Genomic DNA, 18,489 nt, shown 5'->3' on the forward strand with positions numbered 1-18,489 from the left:
CTTAGCTAGTTAACTTTACCTGGATATTTTAAGAGATATTTGATTAAGCTGGCACCACTGAATTTGCATAATTAAAGTTAACCAGCAATTTAAACGTTTTCCAAAGACTCATTTAAGGCTTTTTTGGAAGAATGAAGGATAGTGTAATGACTGTTTTTTTAGTTAGTTAGTTAGTTAGTTAGTTAGTTAGTTAGTTAGTTGGATGAATGTATTTATATTTTTATTGTTGTTTATGTTTTTTGTTTTATTGATTCACCTATGTTTTTCTCGTTACTTGCTTTGGGCAAAGGCAGGATACAAATATAATAAATAAATAAAGTTATCTGTTTAACTTTAGACCTGCTATTTATGTGCTCCAACTTACCTAGTTAACTTTAATTAGATCTATCAGTTAAAGATTTAACCCATGCCTACCAAACCTCTTATCTGGGGATATTCAGTGGTGGGAGGGGGGATGGGATTTGATATACTGCCTTTCTGTAGTTATAATCAAAAAGGTTTACATATTATATACAGGTACTTATATGACCTGAGGCAATGGAGAATTAAGTAGTGTTTGTTGAATGTCCCTACTTCACTCTACTGCTACTACTATAAATCATTTCTATAGCGCTACCAGTCGTACTCTCTGGATAGTATATAAACCACAAGAGTGGAAGTAGCCAAACACAGTCCTCAAATGGATAAAAAAAGGTCACTTATTCATCCAAAGTTGACAAACTGAACGCTTCCCAGTTCTGACAGACTGAACTCAGGGCAATCCACTCATGGTCAAAATACTTTGTGAAAATACATTTTACACACAAAAAAAACCCTAAATAATTTCACAGATAGACTGGAAAATGCATTTATAATATGAAATAACTCTTAAATAATAAAAAAAGAGAGTGATGAAATGTTGTTTTGTTTCATATTTGATGGTGATTACATGAATTAGCCCATGAGAACAACTTTGGAAGCAAACAAGTGGTATTAATGCTAGTAACGAGCTGGATATCCTTTTGAATCAATCACAGCCTGGCATCTTCTGGGCATTGATTCTGTACCAGGTTTTGCAAATTTTCTGGTGATAGTTTGATACCAGGAGCAGATAATTGCCTTGATAAGTCTTTGCTTGTTGCTCACAACCAAGCACTTCAGTCTCGACCACAGACTTTCTATTGGATTGAAGTCAGGGCTATTTCCTGGCCAGGGCAGGGGTGGAATCTGTTTATCAGCAAAGCATGGGGTATTATTAGGAAAGGTATGGAGAACAGATGTGAGGATGTTATAATGCCGTTGTATCGCTCCATGGTGCGACCGCACCTTGAGTATTGTGTTCAATTCTGGTCGCCGCATCTCAAGACAGATATAGTAGAACTGGAAAGGGTGCAGCGAAGGGTGACAAAAATGATAGCGGGGATGGGATGACTTCCCTATGAAGAAAGACTAAGGAGGCTAGGGCTTTTCAGCTTGGAGAAGAGACGGCTGAGGAGAGACATGATAGAGGTATATAAAATAATGAGTGGAGTGGAACAGGTGGATGTGAAGCGTCTGTTCATGCTTTCCAAAAATACTAGGACCAGGGGGCATGCGATGAAACTACAGTGTAGTAAATTTAAAATAAATCGGAGAAAGGTTTTCTTCACCCAACGCGTAATTAAACTCTGGAATTCGTTGCCGGAGAACATAGTGAAGGTGGTTAGCTTGGCAGAGTTTAAAAAGGAGTTGGACGGTTTCCAAAAGGACAAGTCCATAGACCGCTACTAAATGGACTTGGGAAAAATCCACAATTTCGGGAATAACTTGTATAAAATGTTTGTACGTTTGGGTAGCTTGCCAGGTGCCCTTGACCTGGATTGGCTGCTGTCGGGGACAGGATGCTGGGCTCGATGGACCTTTGGTCTTTTCCCAGTGTGGCATTACTTATGTACTTTTACAAAGGCGCACTGAAAAATGTCTTGCGGTAGTATAGGTGCGGGTTTTGGGTTTGCACAGATCCATTTTTCAGCGTGCCTGCAAAAAATGCCTCTTTTTTTTTTTTTTGCTGAAAATGGACGTGTGGCAAAACCAAAATTGCCGTGTGTCCATTTTGGGTCTGAGACTTTACCGCCAGCCATAGACCTAGCGGTAAAGAATTCGGGCAATAATGACCTACACATGTCAGATGCCACTTGGCGCATGTCCGCTAAGCGCACCAGAAAATAAAAAATATTTTTCAGATGCACGTAGCGGATGCGTGCCAAAATTGAAATTACCACAAGGGCCATGTGGTAACCGGGCAGTAACTCCAATTTGGCGTGCGTTGGGCGTGCGTAGGCACCTACGCAGCTTAGTAAAAGGGGCTCCATGTGATGCACTGATGCATCTTGATAACTTCCACCTTAAATCACACTTTTATGTATTTATTTATTTTTATTCATGACATTTATGCTCCACGTTAGCCTGATATAGACTCAAGTTCAATGTGGCTTACAAACAAAGTGAATAAACTATAATAACGTACAGAATATAACACAAATTATAATAACTTCAAGAAGCCCGTCGCGGAAACAGGAAGTGACAAAGGCGGCACACAGTGAGGGAAGGCCTGAAGGGAGGCAATCTGCCGCTTTCACATGGAGGTGAGGCGCTGCCGATTTGAATGCAGGGGGCCAGGTCACGGTGGCGGACAGAGGGGGGTTGGGGGTGGGTGGGTGGAGACTGGGGACTGCGGCGCCGGTGGCCTGAGAGCAGGAGAGGGAGGCAACAGTGGTAGGGATTGGGGGGGGGGGGTGGTGGCAGCAGGCCCGGGGGCGGCTCATTCTCTCGGCGGCCCTGATGGGCTCTGTTTAATAAGGCATACTATCATTTTAGCGTGTGCTAATGCTAGAGACACCTATATATTCCTTTGGGTGTCTGTAGCATTAGCTCGCACTAGTTTTTAGCACGCGCTAAAATCAATAGCGCACTTACAACACAGCTTAGTGAGCAGGGCCCTATATTTTAGAAATGGATACAATCACAGTAGCAGGACCCACTCGAGATATTGGCTCCAGTGTTTTCTTATGAGTTCCCCTTTTTTGAATTTCATTCTATTTTAGATTCTTTCTTCCCCTTTCTTCTCTCTTCCCCTTTTGCTTTTTCATTGCTCTTCCCTTCCCCTTCCCCCTTTTCATTTTCTCCTTGTTTTCTTTCTTTTCCTTGTTCTCCCCACCCTTCCTTTCCCTCTAAAGGGATTATTTTTATATAAAATCTATTGTGAAAGCTATATAGCTACTTTTTATTTCGTTACTGTCTTATATGATACTCAATTATTTTTGAGTGATGTGGGTTTTTTTTAAATCATAGAAACACACCCTTCATATCATCCACTATTTACAGCAATGATGTACACAAGGAGGTCTGTCAGTTCATTTATTTTTTTAAATCATTTTTTATTATTATCTATTAGGATTACTGATGCAATAAATTTAAAACTGAAAGTATCTTACATATTTTTCCCGTCCCTTTTCAGTTTCCTGCCTATTTTTTAAAATCAATACATGGCAAATTAAAATGGCTTATAAAGATAGTATAAAGCATTGCTATTAATTATTTTATTTGCAGCTTTTGTATCCCCCATTTTCCCACACACTAGCAGGTTCAGTATGGCTGTATTGGGTCGGTGTTAAACAAGTACAATTAGAAATAACCTAACCTATAAATGTACTCACTCTGCTGCTCCCCAGTATCTCTCCACACTCGTCCTTCCCTACACCCCTTCCCGTGCACTCCGCTCCATGGATAAATCCTTCTTATCTGTTCCCTTCTCCACTACTGCCAACTCCAGACTTCGCGCCTTCTGTCTCGCTGCACCCTACGCCTGGAATAAACTTCCTGAGTCCCTACGTCTTGCCCCATCCTTGGCCACCTTTAAATCTAGACTGAAAGCCCACCTATTTAACATTGCTTTTGACTCTCGTAACCACTTGTAACCACTCGCCTCCACCTACCCTCCTCTCTGCCTTCCCGTTCACATTAATTGATTTGATTTGCTTACTTTATTTACTTTTTTGTCTATTAGATTGTAAGCTCTTTGAGCAGGGACTGTCTTTCTTCTATGTTTGTGCAGCGCTGCGTACGCCTTGTAGCGCTATAGAAATGCTAAATAGTAGTAGTAGTAGAAATAGGGTAAGGGAAGGTAGAGGTAGATGGGAACAATAAATGACAAAGGAAATAAGAAATAACATTGACTTTTAAATCAGTACAGGGTTGAAGCAGCTAAGCAGAATCAGAAGGGTAGGCCTTACAAAACAAATAGATCTTTAAAGTTCGCCTGAATTCTAGATGGTCATGTATCGTCTTCACTCTTTTTGGTAATGAACTCCACATTTGAGTACTTAAGTAGGTGAAATTGGACGCGTAGGCCGTTTTATATTTAAGACCAATGCCATTAGGATAATGAAGATTCATATAGGTACGAGATGAGCTGATACTATTCCTGGCTGGAAGATCAGTTAGGGCAATCATATAACCAGGGGCATCACCGTAGATTATCTTGTGGACCAGAGTACAAAGTTTGAAGGCAATGCGGGCCATGATAGGGAGCCAGTGCAGTTTCGGTCGAAGAGGTGTAGCACTATCATATTTGGTTTTGTTGAATATCAATCCGGCCGCTGTGTTCTGGGCAGTCTGGAGTTTTTTCAGAAGCTGGACCTTACAACCCGCGTGTAATCCATTACAGTAGTCCAAGTGGCTCAGTGCCAATGATTGCGTCAAGTTGCGGAATACTTCCCTCGGGAAGTAGGGTCTTATACGCTTAAGCTTCCACATGGAATAAAACATCTTCTTTACAATGGCTGTAACTTGACTTTCTAGGGTAAGATGGCTATCGATAATAGCACCTAAGATTTTAAGGCTATCTGAGATAGGGAGAGAATAAGCTGGGGTGATTAGGGTTGCAGGCTTATATGTAGTAAATGGAGATGAGATGATAAGACAATGAGTTTTCGCAGTGTTCAATTTCAGCTGAAAAGTGTTGGCCCAAGAGTCCATGATGTTCAAGCAACGATCAATGTCACTGGAGATATCAGAGAGGTCGTGCCTGAAGGGGATAAAAATCGTAACATCATCAGCATAAATGAATGAATGGGTATTATGTAGGCTGAGGCAAAAAAAAAAGAGCCCTACGCTCCGGTTTACTAAGCAGTGCTAGCAGCTGTCCATGCGCTAGTGCTGACACAGCCCAGTCACTTTGAATGGCCGTGTCGACACTAGCGCATGAACAGCCACTAGCTTCGTAAACAGACCTCTTAGAGTTTTGGGCAGTTTTCTCAGCAACTTCTTTGAAATTCAACGAGAAATGTTATATACTTATTTAGTCGTCATATTTCTGTATTACTATTAAACATCATTTAATTATCTTAAGATGCATTGGTGTTACTGGCATTTTAGTGTTACCATCTTGCGATTTTTGAGCATTTAAAATGGTTGAGCTAAAACACAGTAAAATAACGTCACTCAAATGATACAATTAACAATGTCAGAATTTCACAGTGACTGTGAATGCTCAAAGTGTCCACCTCTAGCTTTAACACAGGTCTTCAGTCGCTTTGGGAAGTTCTTAACAACCTTGTCGCTGTCCCAGATCACCTGCAGTGCTTCCTTGAGTTTGGCGATTCTTTGCGGCTTTGAACGTAGCTTGTGATAGGCCTCCAACATTGCTCCCCAGACATGGTAGTCCAATGGGTTTAGGTCCAGCGAATTTGGAGATTCCTGTTCTTCAGATGATTCTCAGCCGTTATCACCTTTGCTCCAAAACCTTGTTCATACAGCAGTGGCGTAGCTACGTGGGGCCTGAGGGGGCCGGGGGCCCCCGCAGATTCACCCCAGGACCCCCCTCCTGGCGAACCCGCCCCCGCCGCCGCCTACCTTTACTTTTGCTGGCGGGGGATCCCACTCCCCGCCAGCCGATGTCTTCTCAGTCCTTCCTGCCCTTCAATTTGTATGCTGACGTCCTGCACGTAATTGTACGTGCAGGACGTCAGACTCAGAGAACAGTTCGTGCAGGACGTCAGCAAACAAATTGAAGAGCAGGAACCGACTGAGAAGAAGACGTCGGCTGGCAAGGAGTGGGATCCCCCGCCAGCAAAAGTAAAGGTAGGCTGCAGCGGCGGCGGGTTCGCGGCGGGAGGGGGGGTGGCAATGTCGGCAGTGGGGGGCGGTGCCGGGGGGAGGGCTAAAATGTGCCCCCTCCCCCCGGGCTCTGGACCCCTCCCCCACGGAAGGCTGGCTACGCCCCTGTTGTATCTGTATTCTCATTTTGGGGTATGTTTACTAAGGTGCGTTAGGATTTCTAATGCAACTTTACATTTAAGGCGTGTTAAACACTAATGTGCCTATACATTTCTATGGATGTGTTAGCGTTTAATGCGCGTAAACCATTTACATATGTTAAAAACGCTAACACTCCCATAGCGCAACTTAGCAAACATAGGCGTTTGTCTGCTACTGACACCTTGCCCATGATTACTGTTCCGATCCAAAATGATTTTAAAATAAATTATCTGTAAATTATCATATTATAAAATAAAAATTATTCAATTCAAATTATTGTTTACAAAAATCTATGTCACTGTGACCCATTTTTTTCCAAATAATGTTAGTTTTACAGTGCAAACATTTTTGAACATGCAAAAATAGCTGTGTGGTCACGGTAAAACGTCTGTAACTTCACCGTTTTAAAGATAATCTCATTCCACTCAGCACTTAAATGTAGAGATTAACAACAACAAATAAAACTGTAAAATTTCATGTTGAAATTCCAAGTGGTTGCCGAAAAAAAACAGCAAAAAAACTCTAGGGGGTTACTTCTATTTTTTTATTAATCAAATTTTTAATTTTCCAACCAAGCAATAAACGTGTACAGAAAAGTGATATAGCAGAAAGAAACACATTATGGCAATATACAGTATAGAATCATAAATTCTACTACATCAAGTAAATATCACTCAAGTACACGGGGTTATTTTTTTGCCTCACCCTGTAGGTATTAACTCAAATGTCAGATTGGCAGGACCCTGCTGCTAATTCATCTCTTTTTGGTCTTGTTTGATTATTGCATTGTCCTTTTTAATGACATTTTATTGTTTTTTTTTCTCTAATATCTACTCATAGGTGACATAGAGGGGCATAATCGAATGGGGACGCCCATCTCTAAGGGCGCCCATCTCCGGGGAGGGCCCCGAGAAGGGGCGGAGCCAACCGTATTATCGAACAAGATGGGCGTCCATCTTTCGTTTCGATAATACGGTCGGAGCAGGCCAAATCTCAACATTTAGGTCAACCTTAGAGATGGTCGACCTAAATGTTGAGATCGCCGGACTTAGAGATGGCCAACCTCGGTTTTCGCCGATAATGGAAACCGAGGCCAGCCATCTAAAAAACGACCAAATCCAAGGCATTTGGTCATGGGAAGAGCCAGCATTCCTAGTGCACTGATCCCCCTTCACATGCCAGGACACCAACCGGGCACCCTAGGGGGCACTGCAGTGGACTTCAGAAATTGCTCTCAGGTGCATAGCTCCCTTACCTTGGGTGCTAAGCCCCCCAACCCCCCCAAAATGCACTACCCACAACTGTACAACAGTACCATAGCCCTTAAAGGGAAAAGGGGGGCACCTACATGTGGGTACAGTGGGTTTCTAGTGGGTTTACCACCACAAGTGGAACAGGTAGGTGGGGGGGAATGGGCCTGGGTCCGCCTGCCTGAAGTGCACTGCAATACCCTCTAAAAAAACTGCTCCAGGGACCTGCATAGTGCTGTGATGGAGCTGGGTATGATATTTGAGGCTGGCATAGAGACTGGCAAAAAATGTTTAAAATTTTTTTTTTCGGTGGGAGGGGTTTGGTGACCACTGGGGGAGTAAGGAGAGGTGATCCCCGATTCCCTCCGATGGTCATCTGGTCAGTTTGGGCACCCTTTCAAGGCTTGATCGTGAACAAAAAGGGACCAAGTAAAGTCGGCCAAATGCTCATCAGGGCCGGCCTTCTTTTTTCCATTATCGGCCGAGGACGGCCATCTCTTAACCACGCCCCCGTCCCGCCTTCGGTACACTGCCAACACGCCCCCTTGAACTTTGGCCGTCCCCACGACAGAAAGCAGTTGAGGCTGGCCAAAATCGGCTTTCGATTATACCGATTTGGCCGCCCTTAGGAGAAGGACACCCATCTCCCGATTTGTGTCGGAAGATGGGCGCCCTTCTCCTTCGAAAATAGGCAGGATAGATAACTGAGTTTTACCAGACTTTCTTACTGTATGTAAGCATTTTCAATATGTAAAGACAAGCACTTTATAGATTTGCTTTGTGAGTTGCATTTCTATACCAGGGAATGCACACGCCTTTTCTAGCCTTCTTTTTTTAGTTTCTAATTTTGAATTTTCAAGTCATCCCCTGATTTTTATGGATATAATTTATCCTTAAATTACATGATCATAACACTATAATTTCAATTTTAAAAATTTTCAGCTTCATGACAGATCAAATGCTTTTTCTGTAGAAGCTGGATGTGTTACTATATTTCCTCTGAAAACATTCTCAATGTGGTTATAACTTCATGGCAGCTACAGTGGGGGAAATAAGTATTTGATCCCTTGCTGATTTTGTAAGTTTGCCCACTGACAAAGACATGAGCAGCCCATAATTGAAGGGTAGGTTATTGGTAACAGTGAGAGATAGCACATCACAAATTAAATCCGGAAAATCACATTGTGGAAAGTATATGAATTTATTTGCATTCTGCAGAGGGAAATAAGTATTTAATCCCTCTGGCAAACAAGACCTAATACTTGGTGGCAAAACCCTTGTTGGCAAGCACAGCGGTCAGACGTCTTCTGTAGTTGATGATGAGGTTTGCACACATGTCAGGAGGAATTTTGGTCCACTCCTCTTTGCAGATCATCTCTAAATCATTAAGAGTTCTGGGCTGTCGCTTGGCAACTCGCAGCTTCAGCTCCCTCCATAAGTTTTCAATGGGATTAAGGTCTGGTGACTGGCTAGGCCACTCCATAACCCTAATGTGCTTCTTCCTGAGCCACTCCTTTGTTGCCTTGGCTGTATGTTTTGGGTCATTGTCGTGCTGGAAGACCCAGCCACGACCCATTTTTAAGGCCCTGGCGGAGGGAAGGAGGTTGTCACTCAGAATTGTACGGTACATGGCCCCATCCATTCTCCCATTGATGCGGTGAAGTAGTCCTGTGCCCTTAGCAGAGAAACACCCCCAAAACATAACATTTCCACCTCCATGCTTGACAGTGGGGACGGTGTTCTTTGGGTCATAGGCAGCATTTCTCTTCCTCCAAACACGGCGAGTTGAGTTCATGCCAAAGAGCTCAATTTTTGTCTCATCTGACCACAGCACCTTCTCCCAATCACTCTCGGCATCATCCAGGTGTTCACTGGCAAACTTCAGACGGGCCGTCACATGTGCCTTCCGGAGCAGGGGGACCTTGCGGGCACTGCAGGATTGCAATCCGTTATGTCGTAATGTGTTACCAATGTTTTAGTGGTGACAGTGGTCCCAGCTGCCTTGAGATCATTGACAAGTTCCCCCCTTGTAGTTGTAGGCTGATTTCTAACCTTCCTCATGATCAAGGATACCCCACGAGGTGAGATTTTGCGTGGAGCCCCAGATCTTTGTCGATTGACAGTCATTTTGTACTTCTTCCATTTTCTTACTATGGCACCAACAGTTGTCTCCTTCTCGCCCAGCGTCTTACTGATGGTTTTGTAGCCCATTCCAGCCTTGTGCAGGTGTATGATCTTGTCCCTGACATCCTTAGACAGCTCCTTGCTCTTGGCCATTTTGTAGAGGTTAGAGTCTGACTGATTCACTGAGTCTGTGGACAGGTGTCTTTCATACAGGTGACCATTGCCGACAGCTGTCTGTCATGCAGGTAACGAGTTGATTTGGAGCATCTACCTGGTCTGTAGGGGCCAGATCTCTTACTGGTTGGTGGGGGATCAAATACTTATTTCCCTCTGCAGAATGCAAATAAATTCATATACTTTCCACAATGTGATTTTCCGGATTTAATTTGTGATGTGCTATCTCTCACTGTTACCAATAACCTACCCTTCAATTATGGGCTGCTCATGTCTTTGTCAGTGGGCAAACTTACAAAATCAGCAAGGGATCAAATACTTATTTCCCCCACTGTATATACATGAAAAATAGAATCACTTGCCCCTTTGTAACCTTGATGTGCCTGGCATGCAAATCAATTTTTTCACAAAAATGATGAGTTTATTCTTTCACCTGCTTCATATTGTACATGTCCATGACATTCTTACATCATGTTTACTGTGGGCATATATATATATTTTTTTTGTTTGTTTGTTTTTTTCAGTTACATTTGTACCCTGTGCTTTCCCACTCATGGCAGGCTCAATGCGGCTTACATGGGGCAATGGAGGGTTAAGTGACTTGCCCAGAGTCACAAGGAGCTGCCTGTGCCTGAAGTGGGAATCAAACTCAGTTCCTCAGGACCAAAGTCCACCACCCTAACCACTAGGCCACTCCTCCACTGTTGCTACTATTTGAGATTCTACATGGAATGTTGCTATTCCACTAGCATCATTCCATGTAGAAGTCGGCCCTTGCAGATCACCAATGTGGCCATGCAGGCTTCTGCTTCTGTGAGTCTGACGTCCTGCACGTACGTGCAGGATGTCAGACTCTCAGAAACAGAAGCCTGCACGGCCTTCTACATGGAATGTTGCTAGTGGAATAGCAACATTCCATGTAGAATCTCCAATAGTAGCAACATTCCATGTAGAATCTCCAATAGTATCTATTTTATTTTTGTTACATTTGTACCCTGCACTTTCCCACTCATGGCAGGCTCAATGCGGCTTACATGGGGCAATGGAGGGTTAAGTGACTTGCCCAGAGTCACAAGGAGCTGCCTGTGCCTGAAGTGGGAATCAAACTCAGTTCCTCAGGACCAAAGTCCACCACCCTAACCACTAGGCCACTCCTCCACTGTTGCTACTATTTGAGATTCTACATGGAATGTTGCTATTCCACTAGCAACCAAACAAACAAACAAAGTAAACACTGGGCCTTCAGGATTGAGAAAAATGTAGTCCTTTATTTATGATGAAAACCCGTCACGGGCCGTGTTTCGGCGTACAAACGCCTGCATCAGGGGTCTAAAGTGAAAAATACATAAACACATATCAGTAAAAAATATATAATATATAATACAATAGTGCAGGACCAACATCAAAATCAAGATGCATATGCATTCTTACATAAACATACATTCACATGTACATTTAAAAAAGATCATTTAAAACCAAAACATAATTATCATAATTTAAAAGAATATAGACCAATTATCATATATACAATCCTATATAAACATACATACACATCTATATAAATAATTCTCACCTTCTCTCTCACCTGCTGAAGCTCAATCTGTGCTGAAGCTGTGGGAGGCAAACACAACACTCACTCTCACACTCATGCACCACTGTCACTCATAGACCCGTCCCCCCCAGCCACGCCCCTTCCGGACATAATTCGCAACCCCAACGTTCTAAATGAAGCCTCCAAATTGTGAGGCATCAGAGATATCCTGTTTGCCCAGGCCTCCAAACCGGAACTCAGAACTCTGAAGTGCCGTATGCCCCGCCCTCGCGTCAGAACGTCATGACGAGGGCGGAGCACACTGCAGGAGCAGGACACAAACTCGATCTCCCGGCTGGGACAGCGACGCTGCAAATGCTATCTCCCCGTGCCCGGCCCTCGGCGGCCATGCCTCACACCGAACCTGCATCACAGAGGGGTTGTGGGACAGCTGCCTTGCTGACGGTACGTCGATGCTGAAAACCCGATCTCCCCGTGCCCCAAAACCTTGCTAGCGCCCGTTTCATCTCTCCAAGAAACGGGCGTTTTTTACTAGTATACATATAAAAGATAATAAAATATGAAACATCATTATCATGGCCTGAGAAATATTAGCCATACATCCATTCATATATCTACATATATATATCTCTATACATGTCCACATTTACACATACCTATTCATAAGCGTCAAAACACATACATATACATACACATATTTGCACACAGTGATGTCATATTTCAAACTTATGTGTACAAGTGTATGAAGGCCTTACCATATGAAATAGGCATTGCAAAATGAGCACAAAAGGAGCTGAGCTTATGGACTAATGGTTCACACCTACAAACGCTCATATCATATAAACAACTTTTACCAACTTCAAAATAGAAATGAGAAATAGAGCATAAAAATAATAAACAGTAATAAACATCAAGCCTTACCAAAGAACTCTTCTAGGTCAGCTAATTAGCTAGTTGACAAAGATGTAGAATAAACAATCAGGATATATTTCCTAATATGAAAAAGAATAGAATGTTCAAAATCGACGACTAGTGATCAAGACCCAACCTTTCTTGGCCAATGTCTATACTGACGATTGCTCACCCAAATACATAATAAACTAAAATTCTGACCTCTCGTATCCCAAACCCATCAATGGCGTTAAAACGTCCTTCAAAATACAGCTGTATAGTGGCAATGTATCCCCATGCATCCACATGCAATCAGTGGATTTGGTATCAGATGAAATAAACGTCTGCTTTAAAACACTTAACAGACGGAGATACCAACAATCCAGCATCGCCTAAAGGCACATTAACACAGAATCCATCATCATAAAATATCTTGTTAAAATGGGAAACTTAAGATCTTACCCGCTGTTTGGACAGCTCATTTGTAGGACGCCTTCAGTTGCGTCAACCGCCAGAAGTGAGAGCATGCGCAACACAGTGTTTAAGAAAGACCATATACAGTGACGTCATGGGGCATGTCCTAATATTTAAAATAACTGCGCATGTACATATCGTAGGCGCACTAGAATTATATATATATATTAAAAAATCACTTCATTCACATCAGATCCTCATTATTAATAATCATACATCAGACAAAATGCCGATAGTAGGAATATATTTCTCAGATATATGAGTCCAGTCGGATATCTATGTGCACTGCGTGAAAAATAGCTAAGATGGTACGATTTTTATTTTTATTTTATACATGATTTTATTTGGCTATGACCAATATGTAATTCAAGTCCGTTATACTGTATTTGTCCATATTACATTTGTATGTTTTTTAAGGAATATATATGTTGCTCGTTTTCAAGGGATATTCATAATAATATGGAGTCATGATACCTGATGCTGAAATTTTAAGCCAAACAACGTGAAATGTTTTTATGTATATTATTATGTGTGGAAGTTGTTTTGTTAATGCGTACCATTTTAGATATTTCTTATGTAGTGCACACAGTATCTATTGGGACTTTTATATATTTGAGAAGTATAATTTTGTTTAATTTTGAGGATTAGACGTGAATGGAGGGATTTGTGTATACATATATAATTCTTCTGTGCGTGTTGCGAATGCGGGACCACTTTAAATATTAGGACAAGCCCCATGACATCACTATATTTGGCTCCCCCCCTTTTTTTAAGCACTGCTTTGCGCATGCTTTCACTTTTGGCGGTTTATGCGGCTGAAGGCGTTCTACAAACGAGTTGTTCAAACAGCGGGTAAGATCTTAACTTTTTTAAGAAAAGACATTTGCTTTACTCTAACAGGCCACCAGAGATTTTGGCGAAGAGGGCGGGAGTATCTTACAGGGCTTTACAGCCAGTGATGTGCTGGAGCAGGCTCTCACAGGCTCGCAAGAGCCGGTTGTTAAAGAATTTTGGGAGCTGGTTGTTAAAGTAGGGCCCTCCATGGCTACTTTAACAACTGGCTCCCAAAATGTGGGCTTGGGCCCCCTGCTGAATTCTCTTTTACTTTGCTGGTGGAGAATGCTGAGCCCTGCCAGCCAAGTAAATAGACTGCTGCTGCTCCCCGCTCCTTGTTTCCAGCTCTGAGCAGCAGGCTGGGTCTTCTCCAGCATGTGTGAGAAGTTTCAGCATGCTGCCCAGAGCAAGACGTTGGGAGTGGTGGCAGTTCATTTATTGGCTGCCAGCAAAGGTATGCCTAGCGTGCCCGCACAAAGGGAGGGAGGAGAGAGAGGCAAGTGTTGCTCCCCCCCACCCCGGCCACCCCTAGCCCTTCCAACTGCAGAGCTGGCTACGTCCAGAGAAAGAGCCTGTTGTTAAAATTTTACCAGCACACCCCTGTTTACAGCCCTTTTAAAACGTTGCCCTTGGAGCATTGATAGGAAGTTTATTTGACAACACTCTTGGGAGAGAAGGTAGCTAGATCATTTTCTTTTAGTAGTGTAGAATGTGAGGTTTTTGCATGTGCTGCAGAATGAATTGCCATGGCAGCGAGCTGCTCTGTACACGTTTGCAAGTGACACAGTTCATTACCGTGGCTGCGCTGTGCTTGATTTATGCTGCAGGAAATAACATGTGAAAGCTTGCATTCATTGCAGACTTTGAGGGTTATTTCCGTTTAGCATGCGAATAACGCATTTTGTGGGGTAACCATGGTTTATTGTGTGCAAGCACATTATTGCAGCTTAGTAATTTGGCTCCTCTCTGCAGGGAGAGCCTGATTGAGTTTCATTTAGGGAGGATGTTGACAACCAATGTGCCTGAAATACCTGAAACTAACAATGCTGGCTTAGAGTTAGAGGCAGAGGTAAGGAAAAGCAATATTGTATTGAAGGCAAGAAATTCAAAAATTCCAGTGTTTACATACTAAGAAAATTTTATTGCAAGAGAAATGACAACCAGAACTATTGCAACGATGAAAAAAGAAGGGCACCTGTCCTGGGCTTGGGGGAGGGTGCCACATCACCTTTTTTGATTCAGTCTGTAAGTCTGCGAGCATATGAACCCGAAAGAAAAGGGAGGAGTACCAAAAAGCAAACCCCTGTCGGGGATGCTGTTTTGTCCAATGACGTCCTGAAATTGTTAGAAAGGGTGGAACTCAGGTGCATGGGCTAAGCAGAATTCATCATACACGAGGAAATGTAACCATCTCTGGGAGTGAAGGAGTGGCCTAGTGGTTAGGGTGGTGGACTTTGGTCCTGAGGAACTAAGTTCAATTCCCACTTCAGGCACAGGCAGCTCCTTGTGACTCTGGGCAAGTCACTTAACCCTCCATTGCCCCATGTAAGCCGCATTGAGCCTGCCATGAGTGGGAAAGCGCAGGGTACAAATGTAACAAAAATAAAATAGATACTATTTTAGATTCTACACGGAATGTTGCTATTCCACTAGCAACATTCCATGTAGAAGGCTGCGCAGGCTTCTGTTTCTGTGAGTCAGACGTCCTGCACGTCAGACTCACAGAAGCAGAAGCCTGCATGGCCACATTGGTGATCTGCAAGGGCCGACTTCTACATGGAATGATGCTAGTGGAATAGCAACATTCCATGTAGAATCTCCAATAGTAGCAACAGTGGAGGAGTGGCCTAGCGGTTAGGGTGGTGGACTTTGGTCCTGGGGAACTGAGTTTGATTCCCACTTCAGGCACAGGCAGCTTCTTGTGACTCTGAGCAAGTCACTTAACCCTCCATTGCCCCATGTAAGCTGCATTGAGCCTGCCATGAGTGGGAAAGCACGGGGTACAAATGTAACAAAAAAAAAAAGTGACTAAAGCCACCAGAAACTAAAAAATGAGGTTTTTATGAGTCCTGTTAAAGCAAACAATTTGTAATACAACAGCAAACACCATCCTTTTATATGAAAAAGTAAAAAAAAAGTTGCAGAAGTTCAAACATGTAACTTTTTCGGACTGCATATGGATCTATGACATGAAAAATCGGCCATTCTCAACATTTTGGATCTGCTACTTTAGTCACCTGTTCCCAGAGACAGTCACAAATATAAAAACATGGAAGATGAGCAGAGCGTAATGATGATGTAGGGGCTGACAGAGAGATAATGCAGAAATATTCATTGTGACAAAAATATATTACAGTGAGCGCCTAGTCTAAGACATATGATGACTTTTTGGTTTGAGATATAATATAGACCCTTACTCTTTGAGTAGGGACTCAGCATTGTTTCTCTGTTTGGTTGAATTTCCAGGCAAACCTGAAGAAGTTTATGGATTACGTTCAGATGCAGAACTTAGAGAAAGTCTTGAAGCTTCTAGAGAAAGGGCTGGATCCCAACTTCCATGATCCTGACACAGGAGGTGAGACCAGAGAGAAAAGCGGAAAGAACGGAAGGTTATGGAGAGACGGAGAAAAAAAATAAGAGAAATGAAGGCGGTATAAGACAAAAGGGTTGGAGGAGAGAGAAAGAGGTGGGAAAGATATACACTGGGGGAAGAGAAACAGAGTTAACGACACAAAGTATGGGAATGAAGAAAGAGTGGTGATGGGGAGAGACAGAAGGTGACAGGGGAAAAAGATTGAAGAGAAAGAGTAAGGGACTGATATGACAGTGGAAGAGACAGCAAGGGAGAGGAAAGAGAAGCCCTCTCCATAGCTCTCTACCAATAATCCAGCACAGAGTGGTCTAAACAATGCCTGCCAAAACCACACCAAGTCGATCTTCTCTTTGAACCCATTTCTGTATCTGTGATGATTGAATCTGATGAACACCATTTTCATGTTGCCATCAAGTTAGATCTTCTAAATTGAATTAGCCATGTGACACAGGTCAACTAGTTATACAGTCCTTGCGGTGGAACTATTGTCAAAGAACAACAAAAAGAGAGTCCAAATCTCCCACAAAAACGCACAAAAAAACCAACAAAAAGCGGAAGAAAACCAAAGAAGACCAGACTGGAACCACAGATGATAAGAGCACCAAACAAAATTTTATTGGGACCCTACACGGTCCGTGTTTCGGCCGAAAAAGGCCTTCCTCAGGGGTCTTCAGATTGACGTATACAGATGTTCCTTCAAACTTCTCATGAAGTTGAAAAGCACAAAACGCTAATGCTATCCAAAACAAAGCATAGACGCTAAAAGCTTTTTCGGCCGAAACACGGACCGTGTAGGGTCCCAATAAAATTTTGTTTGGTGCTCTTATCATCTCTGGTTCCAGTCTGGTCTTCTTTGGTTTTCTTCTGCTTTTTGTTGTTTTTTTGGTGGAACTATTGTGTCATCTCTGAATGATAGAAATTGGGAACACTAAGGTGGCAGTTCGATAAGTAGGTACCTCCTTGAAAGCATCCTGATGCCGCGCAATGAGAGCCTATTGAATAACGGCATCTGGAATCTCAGATTCCATCTTAGAATTCTAGTGTAACCCAGTACTGATGCACTTTACATTTAGGCATCCGTTGGTTACACCAACCATGGATCTGGAGTAACAGTGGATGCCTAACTGCAGCTGAAAGGCATGCAAAACGGTGGACAACATGGGTGCCTTGTTATAGAATTGACCTTTAATGGTCCTTCTGTTATCAAAGTGGAAATTTGGAGGGAGGGGGGGTGCCATGCTCCTGTTGCACGGCTATGATGGTAGCAATTCTACCTATGGACAGGGCCAAAGCTGGTGCCAGCAGGGAGCATTGTGCTTTTGACAGCCAAGATGGCTAATATGGTAGACTAGAAGGCAAACCAAGGACTTTCCTAGTTCCCGCTAGGCAGACTGTAGCAATTAATTTCTGTGAAAATGTCTTTCATGTTTGTCTTTCTGTCCCCTTCCCCTTGCTGTTGTTCTTCAGAATGTCCCCTGACATTGGCTGCACAGTTGGAAAACAGCACAGAGATCATCAAAGCGCTAAAATACGGAGGAGCCCACCTGGACTTCCGCACTCGGGAGGGTCTGACTGCCCTTCACAAGGCTGTTCGCTGCAGAAACCATGTAGTTCTGATGGTTAGTCAGAATAAACCTCAGTGCACCTGCAACACTGTCTCTGTGTAATACGCTTACTCCTCACTTTCACAGATTTTGATCGAGCTGTCTGCCGGAGTCTCGGTATAACCCACCTTCTCTTCGTTGTTACAGACTCTCTTGGACCTGGGTGCCTCTCCTGATTACAAGGACAGTAGAGGGTTAACTCCTCTATATCACAGTGCTATGGTAGGAGGTGACCCTTACTGCTGCGAGCTCCTACTTCATGACTACGCCAAGGTTGGCTGCGTGGATGAGAATGGCTGGCAGGAAATTCACCAGGTAAATTTGGGGCATTAGAGATAGGGGAAGGGGTTTTGGATTTAGCTCACACGTTTTGAGTAGTAGATCATGACAAGTTACATTCAGGTAGAAAAGGTATCTTCCTCTCTCTGGAGGGCTTACAATCTAAGGGGCCCTTTTACTAAGCCGCGTAGGCGCCTATGCGTACCCAATGCGCGCCAAATTGGACTTACCGCCCAGTTACCGCATGGCCCTTGCGGTAATTTCAATTTTGGCCTGCGTCCGCTACACGCGTCTGAAAAATATTTATTATTTTCTGGCATGTGGCAGCTATGCATGTTGTGGCATTTGACATGCGTAGACTATTACCGCCTTGTTACCGTGTGAGACCTTACCGCTAGGTCAATGGCTGGCGGTAAGGTCTCAGACCCAAAACGAACA

At 43.2% G+C, this 18,489-nt stretch overlaps 1 protein-coding gene across 1 annotated transcript in view; it reads left to right on the top strand.

Annotated features, from left to right (window-relative positions):
* SHANK3 (SH3 and multiple ankyrin repeat domains 3) overlaps window positions 1-18,489 on the top strand; it is a 704,425-nt gene that overhangs the window by 167,936 nt on the left and 518,000 nt on the right. The window contains exons 4-6 of the mRNA XM_030215777.1: window positions 16,042-16,150; window positions 17,636-17,787; window positions 17,920-18,087. Coding sequence (XP_030071637.1) covers window positions 16,042-16,150; window positions 17,636-17,787; window positions 17,920-18,087 — 429 coding nt within the window. The remainder of the gene's footprint in view (window positions 1-16,041; window positions 16,151-17,635; window positions 17,788-17,919; window positions 18,088-18,489) is intronic.

This window comes from Microcaecilia unicolor, chromosome 10 (assembly GCF_901765095.1).
Source record: "Microcaecilia unicolor chromosome 10, aMicUni1.1, whole genome shotgun sequence".
Taxonomy (NCBI): Eukaryota; Metazoa; Chordata; class Amphibia; order Gymnophiona; family Siphonopidae; genus Microcaecilia; species Microcaecilia unicolor.